At 38.5% G+C, this 22907-nt stretch overlaps 1 protein-coding gene across 6 annotated transcripts in view; it reads left to right on the top strand.

Annotated features, from left to right (window-relative positions):
- Positions 1-22907, top strand: part of LYST (lysosomal trafficking regulator) — a 104972-nt gene that overhangs the window by 52795 nt on the left and 29270 nt on the right. For all 6 annotated transcript variants that reach the window (XM_081940995.1, XM_081940999.1, XM_081940998.1 and 3 more), the window contains 17 exons: positions 259-450; positions 3234-3409; positions 4211-4417; positions 6375-6551; positions 7661-7737; positions 8327-8515; positions 9296-9441; positions 9526-9622; positions 10260-10321; positions 12257-12312; positions 12735-12887; positions 15100-15344; positions 15502-15568; positions 17059-17215; positions 17507-17647; positions 20558-20775; positions 22088-22309. In XM_081940995.1, coding sequence (XP_081797121.1) covers positions 259-450; positions 3234-3409; positions 4211-4417; positions 6375-6551; positions 7661-7737; positions 8327-8515; positions 9296-9441; positions 9526-9622; positions 10260-10321; positions 12257-12312; positions 12735-12887; positions 15100-15344; positions 15502-15568; positions 17059-17215; positions 17507-17647; positions 20558-20775; positions 22088-22309 — 2582 coding nt within the window. The remainder of the gene's footprint in view (positions 1-258; positions 451-3233; positions 3410-4210; positions 4418-6374; positions 6552-7660; positions 7738-8326; positions 8516-9295; positions 9442-9525; positions 9623-10259; positions 10322-12256; positions 12313-12734; positions 12888-15099; positions 15345-15501; positions 15569-17058; positions 17216-17506; positions 17648-20557; positions 20776-22087; positions 22310-22907) is intronic.

Here is a 22907-nt window from a genome sequence, read left to right as displayed (position 1 = left end):
ATATCTCTATAACAAAGTATTATCAAAATGTTTGTTATTATGTTAAGTTTACGAGCAGAATCTTTTGATCTGTTTTTAACCTTTAATTCATTTTGCTAAATCATTTTGCCTTATGTAAAAATCTTTGTCAAAAGAAAAAAGATCTCCCGCCCCTGCTATTACCTCTAATAGTGTGGACACTTGATATTTGCAATTTAAAATTTCATCAAGGAATTTTATCAGTGAAGTTTTATTGGTATTTCTTTTTCATTTTTGAAGCACCAAGAACATTTTCTATTGCTCAGTCTGAGATATTCCTAATGAGAATGCATACAATTGCAAACGAGGAACTGGATTTTATGATGCTGCGTAGAATGAGTCAAGACAGTTCTCTTTGTGCCACTGAAGCAGAGCTTATACAGAGGTTACAGAGGATTACTGTACTAACCACCAATAGATTCATGTATCAAGGTAATAATATTTCCCAACATTTTTATGAAAATTAATCCACAGTGCTAATATCAGCTTTCTTAAGGAATTTTTGGAATCCATTAAGACACATCATTTGAGCAATATGTTGAACAACAGCAGAAAGAATTATATATTGTAATTATTTACCAAACAATATATTAAAAGTAGCCCTAAAGAAGGATTATGCAGATTATGGTCCATTATAATGTTGGAAATTGTGTGGTAGAGTATTTTGCATGTCCTGGCTTTTTGCTTTTAATTAAAATAATAATAATAGAGGCAAAAGTGATTTAAAGTGTTGGTTTTGAATTGTCTATCATTAAATTCTTCAGCATATCTCCACATCCCATATGGATTTATTCTTAGGGAATAAAAGGTAGATCAGATTCCACTTTTATAATTTAGTAAACCAGGAGACTTGGAGCAACTAAGGAAAGGCTGAGAATGAATGAAGCAGATACTTGGATAATGGTGGGGAATGCAGACCTCAGGGTAGGAGGAAACTAGAAACAGAAAGACTGAAGTGGAAAGGTCAATGGCAGAATGTGGTAGACTATGCTATGTCTTGCTTGAGGGAGGGAGGGTCAATGAATGTGCATTTATATGGGAGAGGTCTAGAAAGAAATGATAGAAATATTGCACATGATTTTAGAGATCCCGATTACACCTTGAGAGTTTGTTTAGATTCTTGGATGAATTACTTGCCTTTTACCACCATCAGCTTTGTCTTTATGTGCTAATCCGTGACATGCATTGTGTGAATGGCAAATCTTCTATGGTAACCAGTATTTTCTAAATTTTCATCTTTGTACAGTTTGGCATTTCTAATCCAGTTGATGACTCTGGGTTTTATGGAATGTAGTAGCTTTCATATTGAGTTTGTTATTTGTTGTTTGCACAAAAGACTGGTTCATTTCCATTCAGTTCACCACCACCCCTGGAATAGGAAGAATTTTTTAGTAGCAATAAAGGATTCAGTGGGCAGGAGAGCAGTGCTGCACAAATAGATTTTTGCTTAAACCTAGATCAGTGATGGCGAACCATTTTTTGGCTCGCGTGCCACAAGTGGGGGGAGCGCAGGGGGGTCGAGTGCAGGCGTGCCACACCCATAATGCAACGCGCGACCCCCCAGTGCGCATGCGTGCACAACGCACGACCCCCCCATTTTTACATGCTTTTTTCGCCCTCCCCAGGCTCCAGGGGCTTTATATGAGCCTGGGGAGGGCGAAAAGAGCCTCCCCCGACCCCCCGGAGGCCCTCCAGAGGCTTCAGGGACCGTCCGGAGGCTTCCCTGAAGCCTTTGGAGCACTTAAAACCACCCTCCAAGCAACCCGGAAGTTGCTCGGAGGGTGGTTTTAAGCGCTCCGAAGGCATCAGGGAAGCCTCGGACAGTCCCTGAAGCCTCCGGAACGCTTAAAACAACCCTCCGAGCAACCCGGAAGTCACTTCCGGTTTGCTCGGAGGGTGGTTTTAAGCGTTCCGAAGGCTTCAGAGACGGTCCCTGAAGCCTCCGGGGGGCGGGGGAGGCTCTTTTCGCCCTCCCCAGGCTCCTATAAAGCCTCTGGAGCCTGGGGAAGGCGAAAAATAGCTTTTAAAAAGGTGAACTCAGCTGGCCAGCGCGCGCATGCGTGCTGGCCAGCTAACCCTGACAAATGGCTCTGCATGCCACTTGTGGCACGCGTGCCATAGGTTCGCCATCACTGACCTAGATCTTTGTCCCATATAAAGAACTGCAGAAGCAAATATTGTTCTTCATTTAAAAACAGTTCATTGTTTTGTTCTTCCTTAATACCATACTATACCATACTGGATCGTGTACAGTACTCATAATGGTTTTAATTTCTTGGTGTCATTAACCTTTGTTATGCATGCGTCCCACTGTGAGACCTGAGTTTAGCAGCCCTTTTCATTAGTGAGCCTGAGCCCAGATCCTAAAATCAGGGCTTTTCATTTTAGGCTTTGCCCCCTGTCCTGTCCTTGGAAGCGATCATTGATGTGGGTTATAGAAACTCTTAAAAGCCAGGATTTGCTTTCAGGTGCCTGAGCCTCTTGCTGCACTTGCTGTTGCTCCACTCTGCAGCTCCTTTTTTTTATTTTCAGTAACTTTCACTGTATTTTTCTTCTCCCTGTATTTTTAAAATATTCCAAATCCTTTATTTAGATACGTTTGCACATTTAAATGCAAGATGTTGGTACAGCTCAAAATTTGATGTGAAAAAAATTACATGTTCCTTGTCTTGCCAGCTGGCACTATTTTAGCAATGACTTAACATATTTTTATGTGTCTTTCAATTACCACAAACTCTTCTTAGTCTACTTTCATTTTTACAGCAAAGAAAATGATAGCCTGAAGTCCTTTTAATGCAAACTAAAGAATTGAATAAAATTCAATTGTATTCAATTCAGTGGCATTCAAAGCAGTTATTTCCTGTAATCTATCAGCCATGCAAGTAGGTTTAGGTTTAGGTTTATTGGACTTATATGTCGCCCTTCTCCCAAAGGACTCACGGCGGCGTACAACATAAAAACACATATTACAAAAGTTAAAAGAAAGATTAAAATAGAATATAAAAAAACCTCAATAGACATTTACAATGCAATTTAGAAATTAAATTTAAAATAACCATTAAAATTAATAATTTATTTTATTCAGGCCAGGCCGGCTTGCTGGAGAAGCCAACTTTTTAGGGCGCGCTGGTTGAGTACAGCTTGGACAGTGGGATGCCTTGGATCAAGACAATCTGTGTTAACATTGACCATATAATCCTTTTTCAAATTTGCAGACCTTTCTGAAAATTGCCCTGAAATGATTGAGATCCCATTCCAGAATATATCTTCCAGAATAGTTTCCCAAAAGGACATGGCTGAAAAGGAGGATGAACAGAAGGAACTTACCCCAAGAAACACTTTCTTGAGAGAAATGTTTAAAATAATGATTGAAGGAATCGAATTATCTATTGTAAGTGGTTGTGCTGTGTATTACCTCCTAAAGATCATCAATTCCTCTGATCCATTCTTACTGCTTATTGTAGCCCAGACCACAATGAGCCCTTTGACTATACTTGTCTGGTCCATGGTAACAGGGATGGCGGTGGAGAGGGTGACAGCTGTACCTCTTCACCAAAGTCCCAGTTTCTCAGGTGGCCCCTTGGGAAAATTAATTGCCCATCCCCTTTATAGACAGACATTTCTTCTTTTTTTATTTCCTCACATCACTTTTAACCAAACAATGGTACCCATCCTTTTAGGCTCCATGGACTGGCAGCGGGGGGAGGGGATGGTTTTGCACGTGCAACCTAATCCTGCCTATGTGCAAATAAAGCTTTGTACACTTGGCTACTGCTTGTGCACCCATTCCCAATAGGCCGTGGACCGGTACTGGTTCACAATCTTGGTGTTGGGGATCTCCGCTATAGAGTACCTATTGGAATGTGTCAATATATCTGCCTGAGGTGCAGTAGACTTTGAATGGAAATAAGCAGGTAAATAACAGTTTATATGTTGCACATTATTTTAATACAGACTGTACAAAATCTCAACTTTCTAACTAGAATCAATGTTTTGTTTGTTGGAATCCTTCCGGATGTTTATGGTTTATGTCTACCAAGGTGTGATATGTATCTTTGTAAAAAACAACAACAACCTAACCCTTTAAGAGTACTTCATTTTAGTCAAATGCTTGTATTGTATTGGTCGTGTGTTTTGTTCTTAGATGAGAAAGAAGAATCTCGGGAGATAATTTAATTTTTCTCATGCCTAGGGCACTTCCAGATTAAGCACCCCTAAGCAACAGTGGAAGAAAATTCTCTTGTCTTGTAAGGATACTTTTCGAGTACAGCTTGGGCGACTGCTTGTGCATGCTTTGTCTCCAACACGCACTTTGCAAGAACGAAAGCACACTTTGGAATTCTTACATGAAATTAACCACCAGGAGATTTTGCGAGAGTGTTTAAGTACAACTTTGCAGGTAAGAATTCTGGTGCTTTTAAAAGCTTGAAGGGAGATTGCTCTAATGTTTTTTTCTTAAAAATTCAGATATTTAAGCTCTAGTATAGTTAAAATGCCAAGCTCCATAGAGAGAGAGGTACCATTTGTTAATAGTCTGTTGTATGGGAAATGATATTTTAGATTTCTAGTCCTACCAGTGGCTTTCTCTAGGTTTTTATTTATTCAACATAATCTTGATAAGAGGAATTTATATGGAAAAATGTGGTCTTAATAGATGATAGTTCTATCCTGTGAACTGACAGACTTTGAACTAAAGCCACATTGTCAACATTTGGAAGAAGTAGGAAGTCGCATGGGATTAAATTATTACCTGAGGAAATTGGGCTTAAAATATGAAGTTCATTTGTGGTTGAAATTATTGCCTTGGATTGTACCTGGAGGCAAACAAAAAGCAATGCAGGTATTTCATACCGAATAGAGTATTCTTTTTGAGCTATGCTGTGTTATTATTAAATAAGTAGCAGTGTTCTATATCAGCCACTTATTTTTCAGATCAAATGTGGTATAGCTGAGGCACCTACGAGGGCTTTTCCCCTCTTACAACTAATTATGACATATCCCCCCCCCCCGAATTCTCCATGACATGCCTTTAAGTCGTTCTTAACAGGATTGTTAATGGGAATATGATATGGAAAATCAAGGTGAATTGAGAGCACTTCATCATAGCAATAGAGAGCATCTATTTATGCAGTCCCATTTAGCTCATTTCTGTTGACCCTGAAGTACAGTGGAAGCTCTTTTTCTGTATCTGAAGTTCTTTTAGTTGTAAAGAAGTGCTGTGCCATTGTGCTATGGTCTTTTGATTAGTAAGTGTTTTAGTAGTTACGTGTGGTAAAAGAACCAATTCATGTTAAGAAACGGCTGTGGCCCATGTTTTGTTGTCATCTTGCATCAGTGATGATATGGACCTCTTGAAACTATCTTTATATAATAGCTTGTAAAGACATTTAGGTATGACAAAGAGTTACGCGATCTGAGTGGAATTTTTGATACTGTTTTTGTGAACAGTAGATACATGTAATCCTTGATTTACAACAGTTTGTTTAGAGACCACCCGAAGTTACAATGGTACTCCAAAAAGTGACTTATGACTGCTTTTCACACAATAATTGCAGCATCTCCATGGTCACATGATCAAAATTCAAACACTTGTCAAGTGACTCAGATTTATGACAGGTTCATGTGATCACCCAGAGCACCGTGACTCCGGTGGTTAGTATGCTGGGTCAGACGTTAGCAAGCTCGTGTTCAAGACCCGAGTGCTGCAGGGTGGCAGGGTGCGTCCCTTCAGTTCCTTAACGGAGACATGAAAAGAGCTCCCTGGGCATTCTCCAGGCAACGGTGATGCCCTTGGCCAATCCTTTCAACCCAGAAGTGGCTTAAATGGTGCCTCCAACACGAATGGGACAGGGATGTGATCACCTTTTGTGACCTTCTGACAAGCAAAGTCAATGGGGAAACCAGGTTCACTTAACCACTGTGTTGTTAACAACTACGGTGATTCACTTAACAGCTGTGGCAAAAAAGGTCGTAAAATGGGGCAAAACTTACTTAACTGTCTCCCTGAGCAACAGAAATGTTGGGCTCAAGTGTGGTTGTAAGTCGAGGACTACCTGTATTAAGCTACAGTATATAATCATCCATGTTCCTTCAGCTTTAAAAGGCTTTAACCATGTTACACAAGGAACTGTTGTTCAAATGGCACAAACTCTAAAATCTATTTGTGTGCATAATCATGTTGAATATGCTTTGAATAATTATAAAATATGTAAATGAGTATTTTTATCTGATTTTTTCCTATAGTCCTTAATTTGTTATTGTTGTTGTTGTTGTTGTTGTTGTTGTTGTTGTTATTATTATTATTATTATTATTATTATTATTATTATTATTATTATTATTATTATTATTATTGCAGCATGGGCCTAAGTTGTCACTGTATTTATTTGAATTAATGCATGATCATAAAGATGAATTAACCAAAGAAGAACAGATATCGGTTGGAGCATTCATGAACACATTAAAGCTTTGTGGGTACAAATACATTCCTCTCAATGCTCCACCAAAACCTGACCTCATAAAAGCAATGGAAGAGGTATGTAAATCTACAGAATATACTGTATCACTTAAATTACATTTATATCATTAACATCTTTGCAAAATTAGATATGGGGCATCTATTGAAATTCCCATTTCAATAAGAAGTTAAACAATTCTGCATTTTCAAATCAATATGAACACTGAGATTCATGCAAAGACACATTTTTCTCCAAATTATGAACTATTATGATTGTCTCAAAAAGAAATATGTGTAAAAATGAACATACTAGGAAAAGATTTGCACAAAACCCCATAGTTTTGGAAAAATAAGGGAGGGAAATTAATTGAAGAAAATTGTTTGCAAAAAGTACATATACTACTGTAGGAAAATTGCATGCAGATATGCAAAAATAGTGATAAATGTATATGTGTGTAATGTCTTCACTGTAGTTTGGAGCTTCTCTGTCTCAGTAAATGTATTTCTTGAGGGAAAAAACTACCTCTGTTTAGTTGTTTTGGCATGCGATACCCTATAACAGTGTTGGCAAACCTTTTCGGCACCGAGTGTGCGGGAGCACCGGAAACTGGAAGATTCAGAAAACGCATATGAATGTGCGTGCCGGGAAGCTGAATTTCCAGTTTCTGGCATGCGCATGTGCACTGGTCACCTGGTCTTCTGGTTTCTGGCATGCATGCGTGCACAAAGACCAGCTGGCGTGCCGGAAACCAGAAGCTCAGCTTCCCTGCGCATGCGTGCGCGCCATTCGGCTGCTCTTCCAGTTTCTGGTGCTCCTGCACATGTGAAGATGCACCCGGAACTCAGAAGAACAACGGGGCATCCCCGGAGAGATGGCTCTATGTGTCACTTCCGACACGTGTTCCGTAGGTTCGACATCACGGCCCTATAGCGGTGTCCTGAAGAAAGGAGTTGAAACAGTTTATGTCCAGGATGTGAGAGGTCAGCCTTCCTTCTGACCCACACAATATACAGATCTTCCAAGGAAGGCAGGCTGATTGCAATTGTTCTTTCAGCAGTCTTAACTGTCTGTTGAAGTCTGTACCGGTCCTAGTTGGTTGCTGTACCAAAGCACTGTACTTGATATTGCAGCAATATTAAGAAACTAGATGAAATAGTGAATCACTTTTTTTAAAACTGCTTATCAGGACCATAAGAAATACATGGGCGAAGAAGAGGTGAATAAAGCTGCTTGGGAAAAGATAATGGCCAACAACTGGCAAACGTAAGTTGCTACTGCTTTTACTAAGAATAAAAATATATGCTGCCTCCCCATTGAGCCTTCACCAAGATAGGCACCAGTCTAGTTTACTTCCCTCTGAAGACATTGTTGCACTGTGCTTTAAAAAAAACATCTCTGTGCATCTTGGCAAAAGCATGGAATAGAAAGAAAAACATACAAAATGCCATGTGCTTCATTATTATACAATGTGGGACGGAAGAGTCAAACAGCATAAAATTGCTCTTTCTAGCATCAAAGGTCTTCTCTTTTTAACCATGTCTTTCCTCAGTAGGATAGCTTCAATGCCATGCTATGAAATTAAATTGTGGTTATAGCTGGCATTATCTTAGAAGTTGGTGATTTGAGAAGTTCCTTCTGAATCCTACCATCCATATTGAATCCTAATTTGAAAAAAAAAATCTTTTAACTTTAGAGGAGACATTTGGGGGATTGGTTAAACTAAAAGAGACGAACAGAAAAAAAGCATTTCCTTATAAATGGAAAATCCCAGCTACAAATGGATACAGTGCTCGCTTTGTTTGTTGCTTAATGTAAATGGTGCTGTCCTTTTAAATTGGTTATTTCCATTTAGTCTGTTTCAGCGCTTGGATGCAAAGTCAAAGGAGATTTCTAAAATTGCAGGAGACATCACTCAGGCTGCCTCTCTGTCCCAGGGAATGGAAAGAAAGAAGGTGATTCAGCACATCAGGGGGATGTATAAAACAGACTTAAGTGCCAGCAGACACTGGCAGGAGCTCATTCAGCAGTTTACACATGATAGGTAAGCAGCTACCTTTCTACTTTTCAAAAAATTAATGGCTGCTGTTATTGCCTAATGAGAAAAAAAATCTGAGATAGCTGTTCCCATTTGTGAAATAGAATTTGATTCACATTCAGATTTGCATTTTAGAAGGGCAGTTGCAAACATTCACTTGAAACGCTGCCTTAATTTCCCTTAAAAGAAGCAAACTGCAATTCTTCAGAATCGGTATAGGATGAGACTGCTATAAATCAAATAACCTTTTCTCTGTTACAACCTAAAATCTGATCAAGTTATAGTAATGTAAAATGTGTGTGTGTGTGTGTGATTTCATCTATTTCATTCCAAATCAGTGTATCATTGAAGCAAGCAGATCAAGCTGATTTATTTGGCCTTCAAAATTATCATCTCCAGCTTTCTCTCTCCTGAGGGATTGACTGTTTCTCATTCCTGCTTAGCAAAATTGCATATTATATATGTAATTTCTTGAAGCTCATCAGAATGGAATCGTTGATGTATAAAGTGAAATTGGGAAGGTACAGACCCTCTGCCTATTGCACCTGCCACGGGGTAGGGTATCAGTCTTACTCCAGTGCTTCTACTTGAGTGGGATTGAATTGAATATTTTATTTGGCCAAGTTTGATTAGACACAGAAGGATTTTTTTTCCAGTACAGAAGCACTCAGTGTACTTGCAAGACAACAGAGAAAATAATAATAATAATACCAATAAAAGCAGGAACTTAAGAAAATAATTAATAGATTATAATACTGCAACCATTCTGTGGGTTTATTTCTTCAGGGCTCTTTGGTATGACCCTACCTCCTACCCATCATCTTGGCAGCTGGACCCAACCGAAGGACCTAACAGAGAGAGACGCCGCTTGCAGAGGTGCTACTTAACGATTCCAAATAAATACCTCCTCAAAGACAGGCAAAAATTGGAAGGTAGGTTGTAGTATTCTTTATGAGTCCAGTTACTTTCTCTAAAAAAAATTAAAAGATAAAAGTTTTGTTTTTGTTTCTTAATAGAGGTTCTTAAGCTCCCTCTGGCCTATCTGTTTGAAGACAAAACACATTCATCTCACTCTTCTACAGTGAAAGACAAAGCTGCCAGCGAGCATATAAGGTCAGTTCTCCAGAAAGGGAAAAGTAACAAAAAGTAACATAATGCAGGGTCATCAGTATTTATACACAGAATGCTTAAGAATCATCTGTCTAACTAGAAAGCTTCTCACAAATTAGGCCCGAGTTATAGAAATATGATCGCATGTTGAACAAGTAAATGGAGAAGTAAGTAGTGGGGAGGTCAGGCTAACTTAATTGACAAGAGGAGGGCTCAGTTATTACCACATACATATATTTTTTATGTATTTAGCCTGTGTTAGTAATGCAATTCATTAGACTTAACTGTTACATTTCCTCCCCTCCACTTGTATTTATGTAGGTATTTTCCCTACCTCCCTCCCTCTCTCTCTGTGTATGTATGTATATGTATATCCTGTTAATATCTAAGGAATAGATTATAATCCAAAAGAATGTTTACCACAATAAAAATATTAGGTTTGAACCCAAACTATAAGTTTCATGGCTCCCATCAGCCAGTCTCTACATCTCAGAAGAAAGGAGGTGGTAGAAGAAATAGGAGGGAGAAGAAAGAAATATTCTGCCTGTAAATTTCACTTGTGATAACTAGGATTTACCATTCTTGATTTTATATTACCATAGTATTTGAAGCTGTCATATTTCACTGTATCTCTTTGCAGAGTTAATCGAAGGTGTATAAATGTGGCCCCATCCAGAGAGACCCCTGGTGAATTGTTACTAGGTAAATCTTTTTTTACTCTTAACTCTGTATTTGACCAAGCAATCTAGTTCTTATATACAGGCAGCAATTTTCAGATGAGTACTTTTGATACCTGCAAAAATAGCAAATCTAGCTGTTTTCTACTGAATAACAGCCAGGGGGTGCATACTGCGGAGTATGGAAAAAGTACTTTAGTCCATAGATATAATTTAGCCTGTAGGAATTTTTCCATACTTTCAAAAATGACCTTCATCTCAGCCTTAAAAGCAGTTTTATTAGAGAGGAATTTTAATAGGATCAAAGTGGGATGCTGATGACCTTTTTGAGGTCTCACCTGATTGGGTTGCTGTTGATCAGAAGGGAAAATGCAATGTTGGGTCATATTTGGCACTTAGTGAATAACTTTATTTCTAGATGCTAACTAGTGCTTTTTCTTATAAATGTGCAACTTTGAAATGTCAGATTTGTCATTGAGGCTGAGAATAGTTGGAAACCGAATAAGCACAAGCTGCTTAATTGAGACTTGTTTTTAGATTAGATTTGGGTGATCACTTTCTTTTGTTTTCCACTCTTTTACTACCTAAACTGTTTTATCTTGTTTGTTGCCTGTTTCTTTGCTTATGGGTAACAGTAACTGAACTAGATTCTCTGTCTAAAAGCTAAAGGCTAAAACTCTATATTTGGTAGAGTTAATACCTTCTTTTCATTTATGAATTCTGCTACAACAGAATTATATTTTACAAATATAAGTTTTAAAATTGTTATCAATATATTTCATTTTTATTTATCACACTTCAAGGCTGGCTGACTCTTAATAATTCTTGGCAGTTTATAAAATAAAAGACAATATACATAGTATTAAAAAAAATTGCTAACAGTGTTTTTGTCATCCATTAGTCCAAAATGCAGTGGTGTTTGGGCAGTGATGGGCATGCTTAAGTATGCCAATGTGACACCCCTGCTTTGTAAGTTGCACTACTTTACCAGTATCCTTTCAAGTGTGATTCAAGGTACTGGTATGGAGTCTGCCCAGCTGGAATGAGCTGAAACAGTCCTGAAAGGGTATCGGTAAACTTGTGCAGCTTACAGAGTAGGAAGGATTTGTGACAATTCACCGTGGCCAACTCACCACGTCCAACTCGCCACAGCCAACTTGCCCGGTCAACTCGCTGCAGGACAACTTGCTGTGGCCAGCTTGCCATGGGACAGCTCGCTATAGGACAAGACTTACACTAGTATCAAAGAAATGGTGGAACAGAATCATTAAAGAAAGGAAGCAAATGGAGGAACAGAATGAAATGTGAATGACAAAAATCGAATTATTTTTTTATTTATTTTAAATAATTAAATTAAATTGTTAAATTGTCCCGTGGCACGCTGACCATGACAAGCTGACCATGGCGAGTGGGCCACAGTTGTCCCCTTCCACTTTGGAATGAGATCCCCCCCCCTCCAAATATATGTGTGACTCCCATTCTGCTAGCCTTAAAAATCTGACTTTTCTCCCAAGCCTTGGATTAAGGTGGTTGGAACACCTTTTGGATTGATTGATTGGTTGATTGATTGATTGAATGATTCATTCATCCATTCAAAATATTTATATTGCTGCCCATCTTTTAACAAAATCTAGGTAGCTCTTAATCAAAAATTAAACTACAAAATATCAAAACTATAAAACTAAACACATTAAAACATTAAAAACAACATGTGTTGGGTTGTTAGCCATTTGCCAATGGTTCTTGTTCTCTTTTATGATTTTATTATATTGTGTTTTCTATATTTTTTGCTTTTATTGTACATGCTTAGAGTCAATTTGAAGATGGGTAATACCTAAGTTTAATAAATTAAGCTTATTTTTACGTCAGTCTTTCGATATAACATATAGGTTAAATATAATCCACGATAACTCTCAATGTATAAATTAAAAATATTTCTGAAATATGTTTCACTTTGCAGGCAAATGTGGAATGTATTTTGTGGAAGATAATGCTTCTGAAATTATTGAAAATTCAGTAAGTAAAAGTTTTGAATTGTTTTTAAATCATTCTTTTAAATATGCTTATGCATATTTAGTTATAATTCAAGCAAATCCTATAATAGGTAAGAATCCTAGGAATTAAGACATTTTTATGTGATTTGTTGAAAGAAAATTTAAAACATTAGGTAAATTTCATAAGTAGACTTTCTCTGGCATCTGAAAGTATTTAAGTTAGTTAGAAATGTTTGTTACTTATTTAAAATGCATGGAATAGCTGTATTGATTAACACTGACATTTGCCATAAAATATCAAATAAAACAATAACAATAATAATTTATGCATCCTGTAGCAAAAATATCAAAACATTAAAATATTTCCATGTCAAATAAGTACATTCTGGGTTTTATTATTATTACGAAGAAGCTAATTACTTTAACATGATGAATTTTCTCTAGAGTTTCCAGGGAGAAACTGAGCCAGCATCATTTTCTTGGACATTTGAAGAAATCAAAGAAGTGCACAAGCGTTGGTGGCAATTAAGAGACAATGCTGTAGAAATATTTTTAACAAATGGCAGAACGTTACTATTAGCTTTTGACAACACAAAGGTAGGTATGATGGATGACTATACAGCAATGCTGGATGGAACCTTGTGTAATTTTGCTTCATATGCATGAAAATTTACAAAGGAAATCAAAAGGAGTCCAGGCAGAGAAAACTGAGCAGTAGAATTCCAACCTTTGTTGGTTTGCATGTATGTCTGGGAAAGGAACAATTCTTTGCTAAAACCCAGGCATCCTGAAGAAGTTATTGCAATCCAGTAGATGGAAAGTCTCATTTTTGATCATAGGTATACTGTGTATCGTAGAAGATATCCCATATCTCCTTCCAAAGGTTAGGAGATTATATTCTGCCCCCAAAGTTACCCATACCAATGTATAGCAGGAAGTATTTAAAACCACTCTATTAATACATACTTTAAAAGATCACAAGAGAAAAGAAATAATCATGGTTTAATTCAGATGATATTATATTGAGAGATTATAGTAGAAAAGTTCCATAGATGTCATAGTGATGGCATTTTATTTGACACTATGAACAATCCCAAAGGTGCTTTTTCAAGAGGCAACTGGAAGAATTTATACTCATTGAAGACAGCTGGTCATTTGCATTCTTCTTAGGAGTCACTAAATGCCTCAATGACTCACTAAAAGAATGCAAATGATCAGCTGTCAGCAAGGATTACAAATCCTTTCATTTCCCACCTTCCAGTCGGAGCTGAAGAAGCTTCTTGGATGAGAAGTGAAATGTCTTCAAAGAAAAACCAGAAAGTTCAGCTGCCTTTTGAAAAAGCACCTTTGGGACAATAAAGACCTGGATTACTGAGAATCTCCGTAGACGTACAGCATGAACAGGTTTGTGCATGTATAGGTAGTCCCCAACCTATAGCCATTCATTCAGCGACTGTTCAGAAATAACAACAGGACTAAACAGAAGGTGGTTATGACTGGTCCTCAACCTTCCAGCCACCCTAGCAACCCCACAGTCATGTGATCATGATCTGGGCACTTGACAACCAACTCACACTTAGAACTGTTTGCAGTTCTCCACAATCCCATGATTGTCATTTTCAGCCTTCCCAGGACCTCAGTAGGGAAGCTGACGGAGAAGCTTGCAAGTCGCTGAGATCAGTCTCCCCCCATATGCACACCCTTCCCTGGCCCCTTTGTGCTTGTGCCACACTGGTCACTCACACATCATTGTGCAGTCTTGTGCACCTTCCTCAAGTCGTGCCACACTTTAGTTCCCTTTTACGGCTGCATTGCTTAGTGACAGAAATTCTGGTCCCAATTGGCATCGCAAGTAGAGGACTTACCTGTATGCAACTTATCTTGGAAAGAAGACAAGCATCTATTCATGAGACTACATATCAAAAGGTGAATGAGGCATGAAGATATGTATGTCAGCGATGGCGAACCTTTTTTGGCTCGTGTGCCATAAGGGGGGAGCGCAGGGGGGATCATGTGCAGGCGTGCCGCACCCATAATGCAAGACGCGACCCCCCAGTGTGCATGTGCGCACTACAGGTGCGACCCCCCATTTTTGCATGCTTTTTTTGCCCTCCCCAGGCTCCAGAGGCTTTATAGGAGCATGGGGAGGGCGAAAACAGCCTCCCCCTCCCCCTGGGAAGCCCTCCAGAGGCTTCAGGGACCTTCAGGAGGCTTCCCTGAAGCCTCTGAAGCAGTCAAAACGACACTCCAAGCAAGCCGGAAGTCACTTCCGGTTTGCTCGGAGGGTCGTTTTAAGCGCTCCGATGGTTTCAGGGACCATCAAGAGGCTTCCCTGAAGCCTTCGGAGCGCTTAAAACGACCCTCCAAGCAAACCAGAAGTGCCTTCCGGCTTGCTTGGAGGATCATTTTAAGTGCTCTGAAGGCTTCAGGGACCTTCAAGAGGCTTCCGTGAAGCCTTCGGAGTGCTCAAAATGACCTTCCGAGCAAACTGGAAGTGTGTCCCTGAACTTCCGGTTTGCCCGTAGGGCCAGTTTTTTGTGCTCCGGAGGCTTCAGGGAAGCTCATGAAGCCTCCAGAGGGCCTGCGGAGCGGGGGGGGGCTCTTTTCGCCCTCCACAGGCTCCTATAAAGCCTCTGGAGCCTGGGGAGGGTGAAAAATGGCTTTAAAAAAGGGTGAAGTCAGCTGACAGGGCAGCGCCTCTGGCTACAGTTCTAAAATAAACACATGACTGGTCAAGTATATTGAAAATGTATATTTCAAAAAAATCATGATTTAAGGCTTGGCAAAAAATTTCTTTGTTTCTTTTTAGGTGCGGGATGATGTGTACCACAATATCCTAACAAACAATCTTCCTAATCTCTTGGAGTATGGCAACATTACTGCGTTGACCCATCTGTGGTATACTGGACAGATCACTAATTTTGAATACCTCACTCATTTAAATAAACATGCTGGTCGTTCCTTCAATGATCTCATGCAGTATCCAGTATTTCCCTTTATACTTTCTGACTATACTAGTGAAACATTGGACTTACATGACCCATCGGTTTATAGGTAAAAATATAATGGCTTGCTTTTTAAAATGATTTACTAGATATATCACTTTCTGTGAAATTCACATATGGTAGTGGGGAAAAAAAATCAATTTGATTGCATTGTTGTGTTCCTTAAGTTCTGGAATTGACAAATTGTAATATTGGTATAATTTCAGAAATTTGATCAAGCCAATAGCTGTACAGTCAAAGGAAAAGGAAGATCGTTATGTTGACACTTACAAGGTACTGAAATATTTCAGTTCATATCATTCATATTTATAATCAAACAGGTATGAGAGACAGAGAACAGTATTAAACCATGAAGTGCCTTGTGTTCTGCTAACTGCCTGCCTGATTATTCAAATGTGCAAAAGGGAATAAAATATTCAATATTCCTCCTCATTCTAGTTTTTGATAAGAGATAATTGTCTTCACAAGTGATCACAAGCTTGTTGTTGGAGCCACTTTTCTTTGTTGCTACAGTTTAGAGTCCAACCAATTTTGAGGCTGATGAGTTAGTTTCAATTAATTGCTGCTTTGGTAGTAATATTACTAAGGAATCTATGAAAATATTAATGATTTCATGTACTCAGCAGCTGAAGAAAACTTTTTCCAGATTTCCTCTTTGTGACTGTTTTGAACAAAATGTTCACTGCATGATGTCTTCACTGACACTATTGATGGTCTCTTTAGTCCTGATGACATCCAAGTTTTAATCTGTTTTATCCAAAGGCAATTAATTTTTTAATTTTCATTTTGATCATGTTGATTAATAAATTGATTTTTAAATTATCAGTCCAAAGATAAGTTTAAGTAATTAGTTCACTATATTGCTAATTTAAATAGCAGCACTGCTTTAGTATTGCTGTACACACGTAACACTTATGACCATTTGAATTTATGATGGACTTCCCCAAGGCTACATGTCCTGGATTCAAAGTTCTGACGGCTTCCCCCTGCCCCCACTCTCCCAGTCACCTGATCGCATTTGGGGCACTCAGCAACCAGCCTCTATTTATGGCCCTTTGCAGCGCCCTACAATCACATGACCACAGTTTACAATATTTTTTGGCCAGAAACCTATGTTTACTTCCTAATTCCCAGCAAAAAAAAAAGCCTATTAGAGAGAATCAATTCACTTAATAACCACCACGTTTGCTAAATGACCACAATAATTGTAAAATCAGGCAGTCTTAGACTAACCTTTTTGTACAAAATGATGCACACGCCCATCATGAAATGCATGTGTAACCCCCTGTGAGTGACCCCCTATGTATGTGACCCCCATGTATGCACATGTGACCCCCCCTGTGTGCGCCCTGTCCCACACATGCATATATGACCCCCATGCACGGACCCTATCCCGCGTGCATGTGTGCACATCTTTCGCATGCCCCCTGCCCCCCATGCAAGCAGGGCAGAGACCCCAAAACCAGTTGGCTGGTGGGAGGCGCACGCACATGGGCAGTGGAGCTGAGCTGGGGCAACGGCTCGCGTGCCCGCAGAGAGTGCTCTGTGTGCCACCCATGGCACTTGTGTCATAAGTTCGCCATAATGGGTCCATGGTAATCTCCTTAACAACCAGCATGACTTACAACCATAAGTTTGGGCTGAATTATTGTGAGAAATGCATGACTTTTTAAAAATTTTGTACTTTAACTTTGAAATAATATTTTTTAAAAAAATACAAAAAAACCCCATGTTTTTTCTTCTGTTTTTTCTCTCTGCTGCAGTACCTAGAAGAAGAATATCGTAAAGGAGCTAGAGAAGATGATCCGATGCCTCCTGTACAACCTTATCATTATGGATCTCATTATTCAAATAGCGGAACAGTTCTTCACTTTCTGGTTAGAATGCCTCCTTTCACAAAGATGTTTTTAGCTTATCAAGGTACATTTTCCTAGGTTTTTATGATGTAAATAATTTTAATTTCCTTGCTTTGAATAGGCAGTATTTGGATAGTCACAACACAGAACCAACAAACCATTGCAAATATTTACTTTAATCCTTTTTTTATAATCCTTAGAAATAGAAGTGCTGAAATGTATCGTGTGTGTTTGCACCAGTAAAAGTGCATACACATAGATAACAGAGAATTAAATGTATTCCTTGTTGATCACCAAATATTTAAGTGTGTTATATTAATTTCTAATTAATTTAATATGATTTCATCATTTTCAGATCAGAGTTTTGATATTCCAGACAGAACTTTCCATTCTACTAATACAACCTGGCGCCTTTCATCTTACGAATCCATGACTGATGTAAAGGAACTCATCCCAGAATTTTTTTATCTTCCTGAGTTTTTAGTTAATAGGGAAGGTATGCTTCAAAATGACATTTTTTTAATAATCCATCCAGCACTCAATCACACTGAATGCTGGAATTGTTGAACTTTTGGACTCATTTGGTAGATTGCAGATGTAATGGGAAAGAACAAAAAATACTTGACTCATGAGAGGGTGGTGAAAATAAAAAAGTAGAGATGGATGCATTTCATTCAGGAATAATGTTGAGGTACAGGATGGAAACTATACTGGTTGCATTTGTTTATTTCCTGTCATTATTTTTACAAATACCGTATTTTTTGGAGTATAAGACGCACTCAGGTTTTGAAGAGGCAATTTTTTAAAAAAAGTAGATATGTAGATTGAGGGATAGAGAGGGAGAGAAAGAGAGAGAAATACAGGTAGATAGGGAGAGAGAGAGTAGTTAGGTAGGTAGGTAGATAAAGGGATATATATATATATATATATATATATATATATATATATATATATATAGAGAGAGAGAGAGAGAGAGAGAGAGAGAGAGAGAGAGAGAGAGGGATAGAGAGAGAGACAGAGAAATGCAGTAGGTAGGGAGAGAGAGTAGATAGGTATGTAGGTAGAGGGACACAGAGAGAGAAATATAGAGAGAGAAATACAGTAGATAGGTAGGGGGAGAGAGAGAGTAGGTAGGTAGGTAGATAAAGGGAGAGAGAGAGAGAGAGAGAGAGAGAGAGAGAGAGAGATAAATACAGTAGGTAGGGAGGGAGAGAGAGAATAGGTAGGTAAGTAGATTTATCCATGTGCTGGAGAAGGAAATCGCTGAGAACCTGTAGCACCTAAAACTTTCTGCTGGCACAGCACTTGATCAATGTGATTCTCATCAACCACTCTAACTTAACAGCTTTCCGAAAGGAAAAAAAAAGGTTTTGCACTCTGCAAACCTCCCCAAAACGGCCCATTTTTCGTGAAAGCGGCCCCCCTTTTTTTCAAATAAAAGGCATGAATAGCCTTGCAGGGGCTTGCAGAGTGCTCCGGGGGGTGGGGTGGCGGGGCCAAAAATGAGCAAAAACCACCGTTTTTCGCGAAAACGGGCCCATTTTTTGTCAAAAAAATTGCATGCATAGCCTTATGGAGGCTTATATAGTGCTGCTAGGGGCTGGGTCGGGGCAAAAAACGGCCCATTTTTTGCTCATTTCTGCCCTCTCCAGCCCTCAGGAGCTGTCGGAGGCAAAAAAAATGCTGTATTTGGTGTATAAGACGCACCCAGATTTTCAGCCTCTTTTTAGAGGAAAAAAGGTGTGTCTTATACTCCGAAAAATATGGGAACTCAAGTTGATGAACATATCCAATACACCTCTTCTTTTTCTTATTTTTTCCCACAACCACTCTGTTGAGATGATAGAAAGTGACCAGCCTCAAGTCACTCAGCTGGTTTTCATGGCTAAGCCAGGACTAGAGCTCACGGTCTTGAGTTTCCTCAAAATTCTGTTTTATTAGAGATGTCATATAGGCACATCTGGGAAAACACAAATCTGAAAGCTTCCAGGTTTCCCACACCCAATTGAAAGTTCAAATCCCTGCCCAGCACCCACATGTCCATCACATGGTCCAATCAGATCCCGTCCCTACTGGAGATGCCTCCCAGTCACATCACTGCAGGTCCAGGGCAAGATGTCCTTGACTCTCTGAGAAAGGAATGTTATTTAGACTATATATCTCCCATACTACATATAATCCCCCCTCCCATTTTCACATAGCATTAAGTGTCGCAGGCCTGAAGGTCCAAATGCAAAAGATGGCTTCCAGGCCTGACACAGTAGTTGTAGATAAGAAGAAATTAGCCCAGTGGCCTGCTATAACAGAGTGTCGCAGAGCTTGGTTCTTCACCCTACTTTTTAATCTTAACTACTAGAACAGGTCATTAATTAGTTTAGGGCGCAGTATCTTGTATATTGCCACTCACACCCCGTAGTTAGCATCTTGTTTCAGAGCCCAGAGGCTATTTGATATGATTGGGAAGTAACAAACTGAAGTTGAACCAAAGCAAGATGAAGTGCTGTTCATTCACAAGATTCTTTGCTAGATCTGGTCTCATCTCTCAAGAAGTGGGTACTACCTTTCAGGGAAGCAGATCCATGATTCAAGAGTACTTCTGGACTTAGAACTACTGCTGAAAGGAAAAGTGAGGTTTATGACACAAAAAGCGTTTACCCAGTTCCAACTAGTATACTTATTGTTATACCTGAAATGGAATATTCCCTCATAGTTCCCCACTATCATGAAATCAGGGGGGGTTGAGGCCAGAAGGAAGGGCTTCTCTAAAATGGTCTCCACATTAGCCCCCCCCCCCAATAAAAATGATTCCAATGTTGATTCCCTTCTGAAAGCAAGTTAAGATTAAATTCCTTCCGTGAAATGCAAGTATTTTATTGCTCCAGTTACATAGTAGGTTTTAATTTTCTAATAATATTGTTATTATGCCATTATTGTTTATTTTGTTTGCTGGGAGTCATATACTTGCAAAATAATAAAAAATGGACCTTCAACTGTTGGTAAACAAAACATAGATCTCAATTGTTGTGTTAAACTTTATATCTAATCACAGGTCAAGTGGACCATTATTATCACTGAAAAACATTGTTTAAAAAATGGGTAATAGATAATAGATTCAAAATGTTTGGTTCATTCATAATAAACTGCAGATTGGTTAAAAAATAAGTTTTTCCTGGAGGAGGAGAAAAACAGGAGAAGTGTGCAAGTCCAAGATTCACCTTCAGATTTAAAGCTATATGCAAACTATGCAATTGATTTAATCAATTCCCCACTGTAAAATTTTGGAGAACAGAATTTTGCAACAATTGCTATGAGTTGGTTTTTAAAAAATATCGTGTGAAGATAAAAATGATTTTTATATTGATTATTTAGATTTAAGCCAACTAATATGAATTATTTCTATTTATAGGTTTTGATTTTGGGATACGTCAGAATGGTGAAAGAGTAAACCATGTGAACCTCCCACCCTGGGCTCGAAATGATCCAAGATTATTTATCCTGATCCACCGTCAAGCTTTAGAGTCTGACCATGTTTCTCAAACCATCTGCCATTGGATTGATTTAGTATTTGGGTATAAACAAAAAGGCAAGACCTCTGTTCAAGCGATTAATGTCTTTCATCCTGCTGTAAGTATCCTTTTTTAAAAATAATAATAATAATACATTTGCCCTTCATTCATTAACAGTATTAGATCCAGCATGTACAAGGAATCAAGGCTCATCTAAAATGTAGCATATTCTCATTCTTGTTTGGACATTCCTACTAAAAAACATCACGTGTGTCTTATATGTGTTAAGGTACTTTATTAGGCTGCAACCAACCCATTACTATATCCATAGAGTATATACTATATTGGTTAGTTCAAAGCTATCACTGCTTTCTTTGCATTGAAAAGAAAATGAAAACTGGGTGTTAGCTATATGTTGCTGATTTTTCGGAATGATCTCTTTAGCTGTTCCTTGGCCCTCAATAACAAATAGCAATCTCCCAGCATCCATTTTTAGGATGTGTTACGTAGAATTGGAATTATTGTGTCAGTTCCTGTTTCAGAATCCAACAGGACACTAAAGATGGTAGAACTGAAGATTGTGAGGATGTCAGGCAGAATCAACAGAAACAATCTTGGTCCAGTGCCTAATGTCATCCTCTAAGGAAGTGTTTTTTAACCTTAGCAGTTTTAAGATGTGTGGACTTCAAATCCATAAAGTCTACATATCTTAAAAATTGCCAAGGATGCGACTACCCTAAGACATCCATAGCAGTATCCGTTCTAAAATCAGCCCAAGATGCTCGCATTAAGCTGTAGATGGCTTCTATGGTGATAAAAATTAAAATATTTTAGAGTGACTAAATTATAGAAAGATCAAAGGTAAATCTGCAGAGGTTTAGAAGCTGGGAGATACAGGGTGTCTTTTATGTTCGTGCTTTATGTGTGGGACTTACCATTCTTTCCTACTGGATCTTTCTGGATCTTTTTATTTTGCTGATAACTGAACCAAGTGGAAGTCAGAATAACATTTGTTAGCTTGAAACTTTGGTGCTACTGTTTTGCCTCAGCTGCATAGTATACTTGCTTGGCTGCTTAATTTTTGTATTTAAAAAGTTTTATGTGTGCCTATTCAATGTAATGGTTAAGGTTTTGGACTAGAAATAGGGAGACACTGAATTCTAGTCCTCCCTTAGGCAGAGAAATAATTGAGTGCCTTTACTCCAGTTATTCTCTCTCAGCCCAATCCATTTCAAAGGGTGCTTGTTGTGGGGAAAATAGGAAGAGAAGGCATTACTTACACTACCGTGATTTTTAAAACAATAAGAGAAAACCAAAATCTAAGAAAAGGAACATATACATGCCCTAAGAATGAATTTTTCCCTTTAATGAACACACATGCTTATACATGTACATAGATATAATTTGTTTGTTTCTGATTTACATTTTAGACATATTTTGGAATGGATGTGTCAGCTGTTGAAGATCCAGTCCAAAGAAGAGCTCTGGAGACTATGATAAAAACATATGGGCAGACTCCTCGCCAGCTGTTCCACACGGCTCACGTCAGCAGATCGAAACCTATGGAAGGAGAACTCCCTGCTGCAATGGGATTATTAGTGCAGTTTGCTTTCAGAGAAACAAGGGAGCATACGAAAGAGATTGTCTATCCAGTATGTTTCATAATGCTACTGTGTTCATTATATAACAGAACTTCTTCCTGCAACATACTGCAATGTAACACACACACACACACAGAGACACTGACACTCAGACTATTTGTATATCTATCTCTTATTGTTTATCTCTTATTGCTTTTTTAATGGTAGGAGGATCTTGGGTAGAGAATTATCTGTAGAGAAATCGATGTTGTTTTTAAAGCTTTTGTTAAAGCGTCTGTCAAGGCTGTGTGTTACCTAAGTACCTCTTTTATTTCAATAAGTCATCTCCCCCCCCCCCTCCCGGATTGGAACAGCATCAAGTAATTCTTCCTGCTTTAGATTCCTTGTTCATTTTATGCTCATATATATTTCTACTAGAACAATTATCTGTGTCTCCCAATGGAGAAGTCAAGAGCTGCTATTTCTAAAATAATGCTTTAAAAGTAGCATTGTTCTTCAAATACTGTTACTCAATTTCCGTAGAGATGAGTTTAATCAAAAGACCCAACCACATTTTTAAAACTCAGAAAATAAAGATAGCGTTGTGATCCAGCTTTATTAAACCTTTAGACCTGGGTTAGACATAATGGTCCCAGTCTGATACAATGGC

Source organism: Natrix helvetica, assembly GCF_964273705.1.
Source record: "Natrix helvetica genome assembly, chromosome: 2".
NCBI lineage: Eukaryota > Metazoa > Chordata > Lepidosauria > Squamata > Natricidae > Natrix > Natrix helvetica.
This window is presented reverse-complemented; position numbering and strand designations above follow the sequence as displayed.